The following is a 16,731-nucleotide window of genomic DNA, read 5'->3' as shown; positions in this document are numbered from 1 at the left end:
ACAATAGATGAATAGAACTCCAATAATAATGAGCTGTGACTGTGCAACCAACTTCAAAACTTATTACTAGATGTCGTTAGTGTCGCCCTTGTTGTTTTACGTCGTGAAACGAGGCAAAATGGGCGAAACAATTGGTTGCTAATTAATACTTATATTCCTGTGATTTCATGTAACAAATTGAACTTCTTATCATATGTAGGTTTATCTTGACCTAATTTCCTTATTTTTATACTGTACCAACTTATTTCTTCAAATTCTAGATGCATACTGTCAGTCATTCCAAAAAGTTGACTTAGCGCTCAGTCACTTTCCAAGTTTCCATCCAATAGACCCATCATGTTGTCAAAAGCCTAAAACTAATGTGTGAAGCTCTCATGTCGTGGAATACAAATGTGTGGAGACAAGGTATTTCCCCATTACTGCTACCACACCAACCACACAAAACCAACCACCTTACTAAATTCGGCACCATTCACCCATATGATAAAGGTAAGCAACAATATAACCTGTCGCCACGCTACTGCAATACTTCATGACACTTTCTTTAACAACAGGAAATTTACCTCAACCTAAGGAGTAAGGCTGTTGGTTGCTGTGATTTCCATTTTTACGGTTTTTTATCATGAAAACTTCAGTGTGCTTGTTAGTATAGGTAAAGATGGAAATGCTACATTAACTGTTATATTTTCAATTCATTAATGCAATACATTTTTCTTTACAGAGCACATAAAAGATCCAATAAGCCAATGCTGATCTTTGTCCATGACGGAAGAGGGACATCCAGCAACGTTCTGCTCCATCCTTATCTTCCCGACGTACACTCATCTAGCTTCAATGCTTTTGCTGCTACAACTTGTCTTACTTCACTGACGAGTTGGAACACTTCAGTGGTCGCTACCCTTTGCTGTTAAACACCTGCAGTCACTCACCACGGGATTATGCCTAGGTACCCAACAATTGACTTATTTTCTTAGGTTATCTACCAATAGTCTAGTTGCGTTAGACTGTGTCTGTGTAATAGTTTCCAAAATTAGGCCCTTCTTGCGCGCAAACAAAGTTTACTTGGACGCTTTTTTTTCTAACGCTAGATGGCTTTTTGATAATTTGCAGCTGTCTAAACAGCTGTCAAAACAGTCAGTTTCTGTTACTTTGAACATCTCTTTAAACATTTATCGACAGTTATTTTATTGAAATATTTAGTGATAACTGGCGATTATTATTCCCCCAACAAAGCTCACTTGTTAAATTTTCGATAATTGCTTTTTTTTTCTTCTTCCGGTTTTCTCATTTCAGTCAGTAGTTCAGTAAATATTCATTCGAAGCACAAAAGAACCACATATTCGTGATCCTCGTAAAATTTGTGGTAAAGTTCATGTTCTGTTTTTTACGTACGCGTACTTCCGGTTTTGAGAATTTTCCTGAACTATAGTTCAGGAAAATTCTCGATTTTGGCCAAATTTTGGATTTCGTTTAAATCACACCCAATCGACCCCAAATTTCATGGAGATCACGAATATGTGGTTTAATTTGACGACAGCTCAATGGTTGAGGCGCTGTGGCTACTTCCGGTTTACTTCCGGAATTTTTTTTAAAGACTAGCAAGTGAACTTTGTTATGTGTACAGTTTTCAATATTGTTAGCTAGATTTCAAGCAATTTAAAGCGCGCCTTTAAATTTTTGAGCCAAAAATAACAGATCGATGTACCTACATGTATTATGTAACTTTTATTGGCATGTCACTTTAATAAGAATTTTTTCTCTTTCTTCAGATGATGCAGAGGAGACGACGAGAAGATTGACACCAAAACATCGCCGGTATCTCCAAAGTGTCAGCGCGGATCATTATTTGTTGTGTGTAATATGTGTTAGTGTTAGTTAACCTGTTGGTTGCCACGCCTTTGTTCTCCCCTGCTCCTTAGCACGTGCTGCGTGCGCTGTTCGGCCTCGTGGTTTTCATGCCGAGGGGTCGGAAAGTCGCACCAGCCCAAAACTTGCCGCAAGGCGCCTGTTAGGCAATGCACCATACTACCCTAGTTCCCCCTTGTCGATGCGGTGATGGATTCTTCTGTCACCGTCTCAGCCCGGACTTGTCAGCAATGGCAAGTTCCACCTTGGTCATAGATCCTTTAGACGTGGCGTGTAGAGTAGTAGAGAGCAACCTACGGGTTGTATGGCGTGGCAGCCAACGGGTTAACTTGTATGTATGTGATTGTAAAATGTGGTGGAATTGTGGGTGGAGGTGGGACTTTTTATGTATTTTTTGCTGTGTTTCATAACTAGTAATAAGAAAATGTTTAGTACACGACTTGTATATTTTTTACAACTTTGAAGTTTTACATAAGTTATAGGCAAGCGACTGATCAACTTCAGATTTTTCAAATAAAACTTCTATGATAAACCACACACTATTTGCAACTCTTGTTACGCCAACTTAAGTTAAAAAGAGAGCTGTCAACATCAAAAAATTTTAGTAAACACCACACAGTACGTTTCTTTCGCAACTTGCCCTGTAAATGAAATTTGTCCAAACACTAGAATATGTCGGAATGCGGAGCGACTAGAGCAATAGTCACCTCCAACATGCGAAATAGGAAAAACCCAACCAAAATAAGAAAACGTGGTGTACATAGGGGCCTCGGTGTAGTAGCTAGGTGTAGCGTAGGTTGTGGTGTAGTAAACTGAAGCCTAGGTGTAGTATTCCGATTCAACGTAGTACGAAGGAGCAGCCGCTGTGTAGTAAGTCGGGGCTGCGTAATATTTGGACGCCTCAATTGTAGTTGTGTAGCATTGGGCAGAGTAATACTTCGGGGCTTCGGTGTAGCGGCTCGGGGAAGCACAAGTTGTGGTGTAATACTCTGGAGCCTTGTTGGTGTAGTACTCGGGCGGCTCGGTGTAATATTCAGCCGCTTTGGTGGTGTAATAAGTTGAAGCCTCGGTGTAGTAGCTAGGAACTGAGTAATACTTGGGAGCCTCGGTGTATAAGCTGGGGCAACATACGTGTAGTACTGACTTGGTAGTGTAGTACTTGGGAGCCTCGGTGCAGTACTCAAGATCTTTGGTGATTTAGCTTGGGGCAGCATTAGCTGCGGTGTAATACTCTGGAGCCTTGGTGGTGTAGTAATTGTGGCCCGGTCACCAAGGCGACGGCGTGGTGCTTTGGTATCCACCATAACCAGGAGACATGGGTACACCAGTGATCGACCCAACCTTCAACGATACGACAAACGGCAACAGCACGACCCTACAATCAAATAGGCGGTAATTGATTTGAACATTAATATTCAATATGGTACATAAAGTCCATACCCAATAATTAGAATTTAATTTAACAGGAACTTCATATACTATCTAACAACAACATCAGAGCAGTCAATGTTGGTTAAGTTTTAGTCACAAGTATTACAATTTATATGAAATAAAATGTTCAAGGATTCTTACCAACCAGACGTTCGATCGTGCTTCAAGCTCGGTATTGACTCAATAACCACCAAAATTGGAATTTATTTCCAAACCAAAAGCGACAGCCAAATCCGTGTTTGCGTCCCAACCGACAGCAGCGACGACTCGGTTTAAATCTGCTAAAATAATTTTTAGATTTTAATTAAAATCGCTAAAACATGTACTGAAATAACTTGTTTACCTTTTGACCATCGTTTAAGGTCAATGCGACCTTGTAGTCGTCTAAAATTGCAACCTCAACATTAGCTTTGGGCAACACATTAACACTTTCCGCTTTCACCTTCTCGGTTATCCATTAGCTTAAATATTTAGGGAGAACTCGGCCTATGTTACCGCCATCGATGTTGCGGAACAGCGTTACGTGCTCGTGAGCATCTTTAAGGGCACCGCACAGGGATTGGAAAAGATTTTCGTTTACCACCTAACAAGAAAATAAAGGTCATTTTTAGGGGAATTCGTAGAACTAATTCTATTCGTAGAACTAATTAACAGAAATAAATTGCTAGCAGTTTAAAGACTCTTAGATACTATCGAGCAGGAAGATTATCAAAGTTATTCAACATTCCATAAAGGTGTAATCATTGAGACTTTTAAAGACGAATTTCTTTTGGAATAAAATATTTACCTGTGGCAATAACGCACTTGTCGTAGGTGATGGTACCGCCATCGTTAAGTTTTTCTTTCCGACCAACCATGTCAAGTTTAACGGCGCGGTGTACACGTACGAATGTGTTATCTTTGCTATTCAATTCGACGCGATTGCAGTAGAATTCTTGTTCGTAAAACGCACAAGGAAGGAAAACAAGTCATTAGTACATATTCCACATAATTTCAATAATAAAGAATTCACCTTCACTGTTTGCCGTTCCACTGTTTAAAGCGAAGTTTATTCGAAACTTCGGGGCTGTCGTGTTGGGTGTCGGAGAAGCTCACTCGACTGATTTCTATCGTACTTGGGCGCTCCTGTGTAGTATTCGACAGCTTTGGTGGTGTAATAAGCTGAAGCCTCGGTGTCGTAGGTTGGGGCAGCATACGTAGTTGCGTAGTCTCAGGTGCGTTGGTGGTGTAGTACTTAGGAGCCTCGGTGTAGTATTCTAACGCTTTGGTAGTGTAGCTCGAGGAGCAACACTAGTTGTGGTGTAATAATCTGGATCCTTGGTGGTTTAACTGTAAACCAAACTGTGCAACCTCGGTGTAGTAACTGGTCGTTGCGTATATTGTTGTGTAGTAAGGCGGCGGCGTTGCAGTTGCAGATCCAGGAGACATCGGTACACCAGTGGTCGACCCAGCCATCGACGATACAACATCCAATAGCAGCACGACGCCACGACGGCATAGTTAACCAGACAATATGAAATATTCAACAATAGCGGACAGATTATCAGATAGAAAAAATAGAAATTTATACAAAATTCCACGTAGAAATACAGAATATTTACCCGTAATTGCGACCTGATGATACGACGAAAGAATGCAGATGTTGCCGGGTCGGAGATGCTCACTCGATTGACTTCTGTTGCCCTTTCTCTTTCCTTTAGTAAGATTTTCTCTCGTGGTCGACATCAACGATACGACACCCAACAGCAACACAACACCATAACTAACTATGCAATTAACAATTGGAAATTATTTTTCGAATGTAACTAGTCGTATGAACAACTAACAACAAAGATAGAATAGATTTCCGTTTTTCCGACTCAAAATTACCCATGATACCGAACTGATATTACGACGAAGAATGCAGCTTTTGCCGTGTCGGAGATACTCGCTCGACTGATCCCTGTCAAATTTTCTCTCGCTTTTTATACGACTTTTTCTCACCCTTCCTCTTATGCCTTGCGGCTTTTTTACCTTTTTGATAATGATGCAAAACGTCCCTTTCTCACCCAACCTCTACACCACTGCATTACACCTTTTATGTAATGATCTCCATGACCTTCAATTGAAATGCAAACTGGCCTTTCCTTCTGCAGGTGACTTTGCCGGGGATGGGTCTACAAAAACCAATATCAAAATGAATACCAAATAGCTTACCCTTGCGGCTATTCTACCTGCTTGATAATGTTGAAAAACGTGTCATTCTCACCCAACCTCTACGCCACCCCATGCCAGTTTTACGTGATTATCTCCGCGATCTTCGAGTCTGAAGGCCATAGAAACTGGTCTTTTTCTTTCTGCAGGTTGACGTTGCTGGGGATGGGTCTACAAAATCCAATATCAAAATAAATATCAAATCATAAATGATAATGGTTTAAACTTAAGTCACTTTATACCAATTGACATTTGAGTCATTTGACTCATTTATTCAGTGAATGAATAAATCTTCAATTTCGAACCGTTTGAGTTGAAAAAAAAAATACAAATCGAAGCTTCTCATAAAATTTAAAAATAAGAAATTTGACGAAATTGCTAAAGCTCGATAGACTGTCAGAGTTCGTCCGTTACGTTCACAACGCTAACTCAAAAATGAACTTAAATGATGCTAAATAACCATCCAGGAGAAGCGGGGGAAAAAAATCGTATTTCCACAACTGATTTAGGAGAATCTAAAACACAAATCGAATGATAGATTGACAATACCTGAACTCTAGGCACATGGATTTTGTAACCGCAGATTCAACGATGAGATCCTACTAGCAGCTTTTTAACATAAATGAATAACATTTACACGAGCTACCCTTACCCTGTCTTTTACATTGACAGGTCTACCATCTTGAATAGTTGATGACCGCCGGAACCTATCGCGTGTCGTTTGGTGCTGCATGAACAAAAGGGAAAAAATTTACCCTGTTACATGATCAACGCGTTTCTACCGCAATAAAGTATGCGCAAGTAAAACGATGTTTTGACACTCGCTTTGTTTTCGTTGCTAAGCAGCAAAATGTGTTGAAATTCGGGTTTTTCTCTTCACACCGAATAGATGGAAAGGACTCGGCTCGGATATATAAAGGATCGTTGGTTGCACACAAACAAACATTATTCTCTGCGAAAGCAAAAGCTTCATGTCGTATCTAGCATTACCTTTTTTAATATTTTTTTTATTTGGTTTAGCGTTTCGTTCAGTGACTCCTTGTCACCAAAACCCCTCAATGGGCAACACCTCCGCGTCATCTGGGTAATACAAACAATTGAATTTGTAGCTTTAGCAAATTAACTAACGTGTAATTACGTACCCTCGTTTAAGCCTCGATGGAATGGCAATCTTAAAGGATTCAGGATTGTCCGGGCCGCTCAAAGGAGGCATTGTTCAAGATTTAAATTCTTATTTTAACAGACCGTCCGGTTCAAACTGCAGTCAGTCAAGCAGGGGAAAACACTGCCCGACTGACTCGACCAGGGAAATTACCCGGCCATGGTTAAGAGAAACCGGAAAAAGAGCGAAGAGAGCCGAGGAGCAGTTATTATGAGAGCAGTGTATCATAGTAGGCTTCCGGCTTAGACTCTCAACTGGAAAATAGCTGCAAAACCACTGTACCACCAAACTAACCATGGACACCTACAAAGCAAAAGAACATTAATAAACCAATAACAAAAAAGATACCAATAATGATTTACTTTAAATATACACTTAACTGGAGAAAGAGAAATTAAAATGACCAAAGATCATAACATCGCAAAGATTATTTCGGGTTTTTAATTATAAAGGGAATTTCTGTTCTGCTTGATCAAACCAAATTTACAATACTTTAAAGGAACTTTCCACAAAAGCTCTATTTTGAAGCATCGAATGAGATGTCACTTGTCTTCAAGACTTCAACATCAAGAACAAAATGCTAACCTACTAAATTTATCATACAAGTACATTATTACCATTTCAGATTCCCTTTTTTCATCACATTTTGGCACCTTAGCACGCATATTCATGACATGGCAGCACCATGTGGCAAGATCTTTGCCATGCTTCTACAAAATGAATTAAAGTAGTTAGAGAAAATTGTCTTTGGTAAAAGCCACCACTCTCATGATTCACTTACCTGCTTTAGATTTTGTTTCTGTATGTGACGAAAGTTACAGCCAGTACAAGTATAGCAAGCCTGCAAAAGGAACAACTATCGTCAGTTGGCTGCAACAAAGTTACCAGCAGCGGAGCTATTTAAGAAAATATAAAAATTACCATCTTAAAACACAGTGTGTACACAAAAGAACAAATAACAGACAATGTTTGCAGAAAAAAACAAAATACTTTTCTATTCTAAATTATCTATTCAGAAATTCAGATTTGGACGACGAAGTCAACTTATTTTTACGGGAAATCAAAGATCGATCAAAGAAAAATATTCCATTTCTTTTCGAGGTAAGCAGGTTAAACATTGTAAACATCGTTGTATTTACCTGGGTGTTTTGATTCTTTGAAGAACGAATGAAGGTACTTGATGATGACGGCAGGCAGAGATCTTTTTTTATAGACCCTGGATTAGTCACCACAGGGCTGTGATATTTTGGTATCAGCAGTATGGAAAACCACTAAATCACTTCTGTCAATAAATTGAAAGAAGCAATAGCGTATCATAACAGTTCTTTTCATGTCCAACTCCAAACAAAGAAATGCAGACGACTAAACAATAAACAGTTTAAACACGCCATCTATTTTCGAAAAAGAATAGATCGTTTCGGGCACAGCGCCAAATTTGTCTGTTACTTGTTTTTTAACCTGCAAAAGAAAACGATTATATTTTTTTTAAGTGTCTTGGAATTAATTTAAAAAAAAATTTTCCTCTAAATTCGAGTCGACATGTAGGACTTATTTAGATAAAGGATTGAATATTTATTTTTAAAATCTTTCATTCAACTGTTGTATTTATGACATTAACATGATACTTTGCAAGGAATATTTTCATAAATAAAGTGAGACACGAAATAAACACTGGGGGAGGGGGGGGGGAATGGATAAGAAAATGAATTGTGCTTGATGCTGTAGAACTTTCCAAATTTACTATTAAAACATTATTTCTTTCGAAATCCCTCCCGATTAACAAGACACAACGTCACCGCGGTTACAGCCATCGAAAATTATTTTAAATAAACATGTAGATTAACCACAAACGTTTTCGACGAAAAATAAATAAATAAAGGGTAAAACGGGGGTTCTCGTCAAACCAAAAATAATGATGTGCTTAATAAAGATATGTAGACATAGATGGTGGTAGCCCATAACCAATGCAAAGAGCGTGAATCCCGGAAACGAAATAACGAAATAACTAGGTGATCAAGTGAACCTCATCGATCCTCTGATGGCGTGTTTCGTTCTTCATTTAAAGTTTACATGAATAAACACAACTAGAGTGACGATGCGGAAAAGTGAACGTGCTTTGCTACTTCTTTCGTCTCGACAGTAAGAAGAGCGCGATCAAACCAGCAAATCTATCAGCTACACATTGTTGACACTAATAATCTGATTGATCCAGCTGATGAAGGAAGACACTTTGACGTAAACGCCGGGAACCTGAGCACGACCGCAGCCGAAACCCCAGCTAACCAAACCACTCAATTCATAATAGCCTTCATCTTCACAGACCAAAGGACCTCCGCCATCACCCTGTAAATATGAAAATTTCCCAAAAAATTAATAGATTTCTTCCTTTGATTTCATTTTGGCTGAGTTTTACCTGACAGGCATCGTTGCCGGCCTCTCCACCGGCGCAGAAACTAGACGCTGGCATAATGAAAATCTTTTCAGTCACAGCGTTGATTTGTCTAACGCATTCGCCTTCGCTGACGATAGGAACATCGGCCTCTCTGACTCGCAATGGAATGGGCCCAGCTATAGAAAAGAACGCCAATCAGTTAATGATGATTCTTTAACTTTTAAACCGCCTAAATGAAAAGCGACTTACTTTCTCCCATGTATCCGTAACCAGTGACTGTGCATCGACGACCCGTCTCTGGGACAGAGCCTCTTGATGGCAAGCAAATGATGCAAACACCTGGTTTGAGTTCAGCCTGGCCTTGCAGTTTGAGCAGGGCGATATCGTTGTCCAGGGTCTGGCTGTTGTGATTGTGGTGAATGTAAGTTGTGGCTACGCGCAATGTCTGAGCACCAGGGCTTCCATATCTATTCAAATTCAGACATTTTCATCTTGAATTCATCGATACCACAATTACGTAGATAACCAAACAATTAAACCCACCGGCTTGTCAAGTCGTGGTCTCCTACGCGAACGTAGATTGCATCACCGGAACGGACGATACTGTTATTTAAAAGCATAACTCAATTTTAATAACATTTCGATTGCCAACAATGAATGGGGAAAACCTTACTTGGTGACGCAATGAGCGGCTGTCAGGACCCACTGGGTTCCAATCAAAGCACCTCCGCACAAGTACTGATTCAACGAGTTGATCAAAGCAACTTGCCAACAATATTCACCGGGTAGAGCATCGTTTCCTCCAACAACACGAGCCTGGCGGAAGCCTGAGCTCAACGTAGTAGTGGCGTTGTCGTCTGCGGAACAAAAAGTCAAAAGTTACACAAATGATTATTTAAACTTTCTTTAGACAAATCAATCCAATATTAGGAAAACACTCTGTAAAAGGTAAAACTTACTCTCAATGACGGACAATTCACGGAGTTCTCGATGGTTACCCTTGACACCGCAAACGAATTTGCTGTTGGGGAGCGGCCTGTGAACAGACGGACGAGGTCCAGATGAGGTGGCCTGTTGCGGTGGCAGCTGTTGAGGAGGTGTTGCAACAGCTGTGCCTGGACGAACCATTGGCGGAGGTCTAAATGTTCCTCCCGGTCTGTTGTTTTTCGAAAACAATATCGATCGTTAATGTCCAAACGGACCTTCAAGTGCGGAGTAAATTAAGGTTGATTGTTTGTTTGCTTGCCATACCGTGAGAATTCGGATTGAGGCACTTCCACGGAAACGCCGGACGACGGTTTCAATTCGCGAATGGCTGATTTTTGAGCGCAGCAAACGACTTTGGAACTCGGACAGCGGAACAAGTCGGTAATTTCGGCATTGCCTGGAAGAAAAAATAAATTGGATAATTAAACAATCGCGTTACACAGTACGTGTATCCCCAATTGAAAATCCTGGAAACTTACTGAAGCAAGAGAAGGAGAGAATGGGAGCCATGCAAGTGCCTGGACAATAAGGTCGGGTGTCGACCACTTGGGGAGCGCTGGTTGTTGTCGTTGTGGTCGTCGTGGTCGTTGACGGCGTACGATTTCCAGTCGACTGGGGTCTTTGCGGTGCCGCGTCCGACTTATCTCCACCTAAAGAATTCACGTAACAATTCACACATTCCGGTAAAAATTGATGGTTTTAATTCTATATCTACCAGATGACGGTCGTTGATTCATAGCAGCGCCGGCCAGGCTGCTCAGCAGTGGTCCAGCCAACAAAGTGGTCAACGGATTGTTCAACAGATCAGACATGGCGGAAGCAGGTGCTTTGGTGGGTGGTCGGGACGGTCTGTTGTTCGTCGATCCGCCAGATCCTGAATTGGATCCGGACCCACCCGATTGAGGAGCAGAATCGCGGGTCTTGGAGTCGCAGCAAATGGAGCCACGCTCGCAGAGATTGGGAGGGTTGTTGACGACGACGGACGGTTTGGAACAAAAAGCGGACATCAATCCTGGCAAGCAGACACCTGGACAACGTTTAGGTTGTGCGGTGGTTGTCGTCGAAGGAGTGGCTGTAGTGGTAGTAGTTGTTGCTTTAGGTTTAGCGGTGGTAGGTCGAGCAGTGGTCGATGTTACTGCAGATGGCTTTGAACTGCTAGGAGCAGGACGAGCTCCTGAAGTCGGCGCAGTCACGTTATTGGTTTTCTGTTCGCTTATTCCTCCGCTTCCCTCACGACGGCTGATGCAACATTTGCCCCCGTTGGCACAAACTGCTTTTGAGTCGATGAAATCGCAGAGATACGAGAAGAATCCAGTCACACAAGTGCCCTGTTAAACAACAAATTCAATTCGTGAAAATGTTGTCGATTTAATAAACGAGCATTTAGGTTCAAATACTTTGCAGCGTTTGTCGTCACCAGCTGCTGGAGTGGCAGTGGTTGTAGATTTCGGTCGGGGACGCGTTGTTGTCGTTGTGGGACGAACCTTCATTAAGAGAATTATTACAAATATTAAGAATCGGCAAGAAAAATCGATCCTTTGGGGTTTCCCTTACTGTTGTTGTTGTTGTCGAAGTGGTTGTAGATGCTTCCGAGGTAGACGGAGCCACAGAGCTGGCTTCGTTCAAAATCACCAATTCTGGTGGTGGTTCAGATTCGCCAAAGAGTGACTTGGTGACGCAGCATTTCATGGCCGTCTTGCAGAGTCCATCGACATTAAGAACGGCTTCGCAATAGTCGGAAATGCGTGTGGCCACACAGACTCCCGGGCAGATACGTAGAGAGCCAACCTCAGAAGCTTTGAGCACTTCTTCGTCGTCGCCAACATCTTCGGCCTCCTCAACTTTGGGGTCGGATGTAACGGCGGTCGCTTTTGTCGTCGGTTTAGCCGTGGTAGTTGTGCTGATCGGTTTGGCGGTTGTTGTAGTTGTACTGGGAGCCTTGGTGGTAGTCGTAGTCGGTTTGGTCGTTGTTGTCGTGGTGGTTGGTGCCTTTGTTGTTGTTGCTATATCATTTGACGTCAATAATGAATAACATTTCAAGTAACATTTTTGAATCAATCAATTACTTGTCGTGGTGGTCGTAGTTGTCGGCTTGGGCGTAGTGGTGGTGGTGGTGGTAGTGGTGGTGGTTGTTGTAGTTGTTGTTGGCGCGGCTGTTGTTGTCGCCTTTGTTGTCGTCGTAGTGGGGACTGCAGTTGTCGTTTCCACCTTCTGCGAAACAAAAGAAAGAATTTGAAAAAAAAATGACAACTTCAATGACGGAAAATGGTTTATTCACCTTGGTGGTTGTTGTTGTTGCAGCCGCTGTTGTTGTAGACGGAATGGCTGTCGACGTAGCATTCACAGCGATGGGAGATTTGGTGGTGGTGACGGAACGTGCGGGCGGTGAAGGCCGGTTCTCGACGCAACATCTCATCGAATTTTCCGAGCACGTCACATTTTCCAAGACTTTCTCGCAGAGGAGAGCAGCCAATACGTGGACGCATCTGCCCGGGCAATCCTTACTCTTGGAAGTCGATGTGATGGTATCGAAAAGACCTGTAAATCAATTATATTACGGCAGAGTTAGAAAGAGAGGTCGTTGACTTCCGTGCGTCCGCAACAACAACAACAACAGACATTCCATTTTCGGTATTTCTTTTTTTTTTATGTCTCGCCACCCTCCCCCATTCTCACCAAACCATTAAAAATATCCGCCCGTAGTCTCTCTCCCCTTTTATATTATATCACGTCTATTGTTAAGTTTTTGTTTTTCTTATTCTGGGCCAGTGAAGCGTGAGTTACGACGTATTTTTCTTTAAACGCTCTCCGATCAAAAGCAAGGTAAAAAAATAATTCCGCTGCTGGACTAGACGTTGGCAATAAGGTGCGAGATGGGAATAAGGACGTCAGGTGCAGCGTTTGAGGTTGCACGGACTACTGCTAAAGGCAGTCACGCAAAAACCCGAAGGCAGGAAGCGAATTGCAATGTCTTGGAGATCTTTTCTTTTTTCGGGTGTCATCGGTCTGCATTTTCGGTTTTGTTTGTTTTATTACGTAACACACTGATGGCGGACGTCATTGCATTTCTTTGATATTCTACGGGGGGGTCTAACGGGACAGCACCCAAAAAGGAGGAGAAGTGAAGACATCCAGGACATCCGGCCCCCAACAGAGAAAGAGAAAATTGAGGTTGGATTGTTTGGAAATGGTTAAGAAATAAAAAGAGTTCAAACGGGGATATGTACTACGCCAACACGGAAGAAAATGCGGAAGCTTCAAAAATAAAGTTAAGGACCTGCTTTATCCGGTTGGATTCCGTCATGCATCATTCATTGAACATGTCAACTTCCCTAGTAGCTTATTTACTATTCAACTGATGTTTTCTAAAAATACTTTGAAAATAAAACGAAAACTTCGTCAAGTGAAACGGTCAGCTGTTTCCCTTTTTTCTATGGGTGCGTGTTTTTCGTCTCCAACATCATTGAACCAACCGGTCGGATCCATTGGACTAGAGCGATACGCATCAAATACTTGAATAACCTTAAAATAAAAGTTAACGCATCAGCAAGGAAAAGAAGCCTGGCTTCTTTTCCTGGGTGGGCACCTGGACGAGCCAAATGAAACCGCACGCGTGATTAATGGCAACCTCCCAAATAGAAGCAGCCAGAAGAAGAAAATGGGATAATAATAATAATTGCTAAGAATAATACCAGAAAGCAAACTGCTGGCGAGGCTTCCGGGGGTAGGTGATGGCTGCTGGGCCTTGGCATCGCTGGCTGTTGGCGTACCGGTAGTGGTGATGGTGGGGTTCGCCTTAGCGGTGGCCGTGGTGGAGGAGCCGGCGGTGCTGCCAGCACCAACAACATCGGATGGACTCGGTGAGGTCAATGACTCCGGTCCGGACGTAGACTGCTGCTGGAGCTTCTGTTGAGCAGCAGAAATCGTCATCAGCTGAGACCAAGTTAAGGTCAAGGTTATGACCGTCAAGAGGCCAATAGTCCAGCGCATGATGATGATCGTGAAGAAGTTGATTCGACTTTATTACAAAAAAACAACTTTGTCTTTTTCTTCTTCTTCTTCTTCTTCTACCCAGCGGCGGGATTTCAATGCGTCCAACTGAAGGCAACCGGGAGTGAAGAAAACAAACGAAACAAAAAAACGCACTGGAAGAACGAAGGAGTTCACGAACGTCACGATTCACGAATGTGCAACTTGACGTCAATTTTTTGGTGGTGGGGAGAGAGAGAAGAATTTCAAAACGAAAAAAAAGTTGATGCCAGTCCTCAACTATTTCCCTTAGCACATTTTTTTTCTGTTTAGCAAAACGATGGCCGGACTGTGAATCTAAACCAATCGATAATCAAAGCCGAGCGGAGGAATAGTTGGAAGAACGTCACGATCGGCACGAACGAGAGAAGACGACTGGAGCGACTCGTGTGAAAGTGCGCTCGTCTTCAAGTGAATTTCAAAGTCGACTGGACGATGGTGAGCGCCCGTTGTACCGTGTGTGTGTGTGTGTGCTGGATTTTTGGTGCGCCAAAGGACCCGTAGTCGTCGCCTATACCGTCGTCGAGGGGAAATGTGTTTGATCCAAACGAAAGAAACGTGTGCAATAACTCTGGAGAAGTCTGCTGAACTGAAACATCCCGACCCGTTAGTTCACCTCATCGATTTAACTCCTCCCACAACTGACAATCTTCCAAAGAGGAGGCAACGGAGGAATGCTCTTCTCTTTCTCGACTCTTTACCCACTCTCTCTCTCTCGCACTCGTTTTCGCCTTCCTACTCGCAGGTAGAGTTTGGACACACACAGGTAAATGTGTGCACCACAGAAGAGGAGGTGGTGTTGGGCTGCTACACTCGGCGCCATGACAAACTCGTCGCAGACTGGCTATAAGCTCTCATCATTTTCTTCCAGCCAACAAATTGTACCTTAAAAATCTTTAGAGGAGAATTTCACAAGTTGCAAATGATTCTCTGCTGGCCAACTCAATTAAGAACTGTCCGTTCACACAACTTGAATGCATACCCCGTTTTTTTTTGTTTTTTTTTCTTAAGCTCTAAATTTAATTTCAGGGGCCTCCTATCTGGGACAGAAGAGAACAAAACATCCCACTTATAGTTTTACCGTTTCAGATTCTTTTTTCATCGACTATACGTTTTGGTTGTTTTTTGTTTGTTTTCTCGTGAGCGTGGGTTTGGCGAAGAAGGAAGCCCCCTGCTGCACCGGGTCTTTATAATCATCTGATAACGTATCACGGATAATTCTCTACCGGCAGCTGCAGAACAGGTGCGAAAAAGAAACAAAAAAATGGGCAGACTTTTAAAAAGATGCTTTTCCCAGCCGAAAAAAAACTTAAGAGTTAGAAGACGCAACTGAATCAGGAAGTCGCCACACAATCTCTTCCGGCATCGTCCGGAACTCTATATCTACAGACACGCGCATTCTGCTGGTTGCTGGCGAGACATTCAAACTTTTCTAATTGGGAAAACAAAAAGCTAAGGACCACCAAACCAAAATGCCAATCAGCAGATGGCAATTTGAAGCTGGGAGATGTGAAAGAAGATTCTTCCAGGCTGTTCTATTTCAAACAAGGCAATCTGGTAAAGGCCAGTCGGAGATGAGAACTAACGGTGTTATGAACGGTATGATGATGGGGACGGCGGATAGACGCAGCCTACCTTCCCACATCTTTCTCACTCGCCCACCTTCATTTTCCCTTATAAGACAGAAAAGAGAAGAGAGAGAGAGAGAGAGCAAAGCAAAGCATACTTACAACACTGTGAATTGCATTCCACCTGAAAGGATCCCTGCTCTGCGTTGTTGTCTTCCCCCCCAACTCGCTTTTCAAGCCCCCTCCTGTTTTGAGGTCCCGTTAGGTTAGGGTCTCATACCTTCGGACCCAAAAAAAGAAGCAGAGATGAGACCATCATCAAGGAAGCTAGTAGAGAAAATAAATTAAAAAAAGGAAAACCCCCGCTATCCTACCTCAAAAAAATCCGTCGCACTTTCCACTGCTTCGTCTCTCTACTGCTGGAATATAATAAGGTTCAAGGTCCTCTTCGACAACCGTGTCACATTGTTAGTCTTTTCTTGGGCTCTTCTCTAGACTTCCATCACCTAATGTTTTTTTTTCGGGGGGGAAAGAGATAAAAAATATAAGAGAGAAACAGCAGGGCTTATACTAAGAAAAAAAGTATTGCGTTACCCTATCGAGCATTTCTCAATTCTTTTTCAATGGGAAAGTTTTTTTTCTTTTTTTCTTTCTAATACCGCTTGTGTATAGCTCGTTTCCGGGATTGTTGATCCCGGTTTATGTTTCACATATACCTGCAAGCACAGAAATTATACCTTTGGATTTAAAAAATAATAAAAAACAAATAACGAGAGATGAGCATATGTTCGTACCATCGAGAGATTTTAAGTCAATCAACATCCTCTGCCAAAGTCAAGGAAATACAGCAAGAGCCAAGACATAAAAATGGTTTTCAGACCAGTCATTCTTTCAGTATTTTTGCGACTTTTCAAAACAACACAATAGTTTCGGTTAACAAAAGAAACTTTGGGATTGCGAATGGGTTGTAAATTCTCATCAAACGTAAAGAGCATAATAACGAGTCTGACGACCCGGGCACGGAGGAATGCAGGATCATTTACCTCGGGCAATCATTCTACGCAGTTGGCATTGTTAAGTATGTCAGGATATTTTTTTGTTAA

At 42.2% G+C, this 16,731-nt stretch overlaps 1 protein-coding gene and 3 long non-coding RNA genes across 12 annotated transcripts; 1 reads left to right on the top strand and 3 right to left on the bottom strand.

Annotated features, from left to right (window-relative positions):
• Positions 1–72: 72 nt before the first annotated feature.
• LOC124193696 lies at positions 73–2,299 on the top strand. Its single transcript, XR_006874407.1, has 5 exons — positions 73–195; positions 261–489; positions 555–652; positions 722–946; positions 1,770–2,299. It is a non-coding gene; the product is annotated as an uncharacterized LOC124193696 (long non-coding RNA).
• Positions 2,281–5,308, bottom strand: LOC124193693. 6 transcript variants are annotated; one of them, XR_006874402.1, is made up of 7 exons: positions 5,167–5,306; positions 4,899–5,063; positions 4,310–4,660; positions 4,085–4,231; positions 3,641–3,880; positions 3,439–3,578; positions 2,281–3,241 (listed from the first exon to the last, which is right to left on the bottom strand). It is a non-coding gene; the product is annotated as an uncharacterized LOC124193693 (long non-coding RNA). The 6 variants fall into 6 exon arrangements; XR_006874398.1 differs by having other exon boundaries at positions 4,310–5,063; positions 5,167–5,308; XR_006874401.1 differs by lacking the exons at positions 4,899–5,063; positions 5,167–5,306 and having other exon boundaries at positions 3,641–3,681; positions 3,740–3,880; positions 4,310–4,888.
• An 85-nt stretch (positions 5,309–5,393) lies between these two features.
• Positions 5,394–8,016, bottom strand: LOC124193430. Of its 3 annotated transcripts, none has more exons than XR_006874259.1 (7): positions 7,792–8,016; positions 7,434–7,548; positions 7,270–7,362; positions 6,633–6,955; positions 6,040–6,570; positions 5,511–5,661; positions 5,394–5,453 (listed from the first exon to the last, which is right to left on the bottom strand). It is a non-coding gene; the product is annotated as an uncharacterized LOC124193430 (long non-coding RNA). The 3 variants fall into 3 exon arrangements; XR_006874261.1 differs by lacking the exon at positions 7,270–7,362 and having other exon boundaries at positions 6,040–6,089; positions 6,143–6,570; positions 7,792–7,985; XR_006874260.1 differs by lacking the exon at positions 7,270–7,362 and having other exon boundaries at positions 7,792–7,985.
• Positions 8,017–8,238: 222 nt separating this feature from the next.
• Positions 8,239–16,558, bottom strand: LOC124193548 (protein masquerade-like). Of its 2 annotated transcripts, XM_046587428.1 has the most exons (18): positions 16,423–16,558; positions 16,223–16,344; positions 16,003–16,134; positions 15,791–15,908; positions 13,724–13,937; positions 12,310–12,569; positions 12,098–12,242; positions 11,586–12,034; positions 11,429–11,515; positions 10,747–11,359; positions 10,511–10,681; positions 10,296–10,428; positions 10,004–10,200; positions 9,718–9,901; positions 9,588–9,647; positions 9,294–9,511; positions 9,066–9,220; positions 8,239–8,995 (listed from the first exon to the last, which is right to left on the bottom strand). In XM_046587428.1, exons 6-18 carry the CDS (start codon positions 12,445–12,447, stop codon positions 8,828–8,830), a joined length of 2,718 nt encoding a protein of 905 aa, XP_046443384.1. In that variant the 5' UTR covers positions 12,448–12,569; positions 13,724–13,937; positions 15,791–15,908; positions 16,003–16,134; positions 16,223–16,344; positions 16,423–16,558; the 3' UTR covers positions 8,239–8,827. The 2 variants fall into 2 exon arrangements, with proteins under 2 accessions (XP_046443384.1, XP_046443383.1); XM_046587427.1 differs by lacking the exons at positions 15,791–15,908; positions 16,003–16,134; positions 16,223–16,344; positions 16,423–16,558 and having other exon boundaries at positions 13,724–14,819.
• Positions 16,559–16,731: the final 173 nt, after the last annotated feature.

Source organism: Daphnia pulex, chromosome 5, assembly GCF_021134715.1.
Source record: "Daphnia pulex isolate KAP4 chromosome 5, ASM2113471v1".
NCBI classification, from domain to species: Eukaryota; Metazoa; Arthropoda; class Branchiopoda; order Diplostraca; family Daphniidae; genus Daphnia; species Daphnia pulex.
Note: the sequence above shows the minus strand (reverse complement) of the source record. Positions and strands in the feature narration are given on the sequence as shown.

What these genes read in the sequence shown, in the direction of transcription:
- LOC124193548 (XM_046587427.1), bottom strand. Translation starts at nt 14,021, where the DNA reads ATGCGCTGGACTATTGGCCTCTTGACGGTCATAACCTTGACCTTAACT. An exon ending in GTGACGACAAACGCTGCAAA is followed by an intron (nt 11,360 to 11,428) that starts GTATTTGAACCT and finishes GTTGTTTAACAG; the next exon opens with GGCACTTGTGTGACTGGATT. An exon ending in CCGGCAACGATGCCTGTCAG is followed by an intron (nt 8,996 to 9,065) that starts GTAAAACTCAGC and finishes TCATATTTACAG; the next exon opens with GGTGATGGCGGAGGTCCTTT.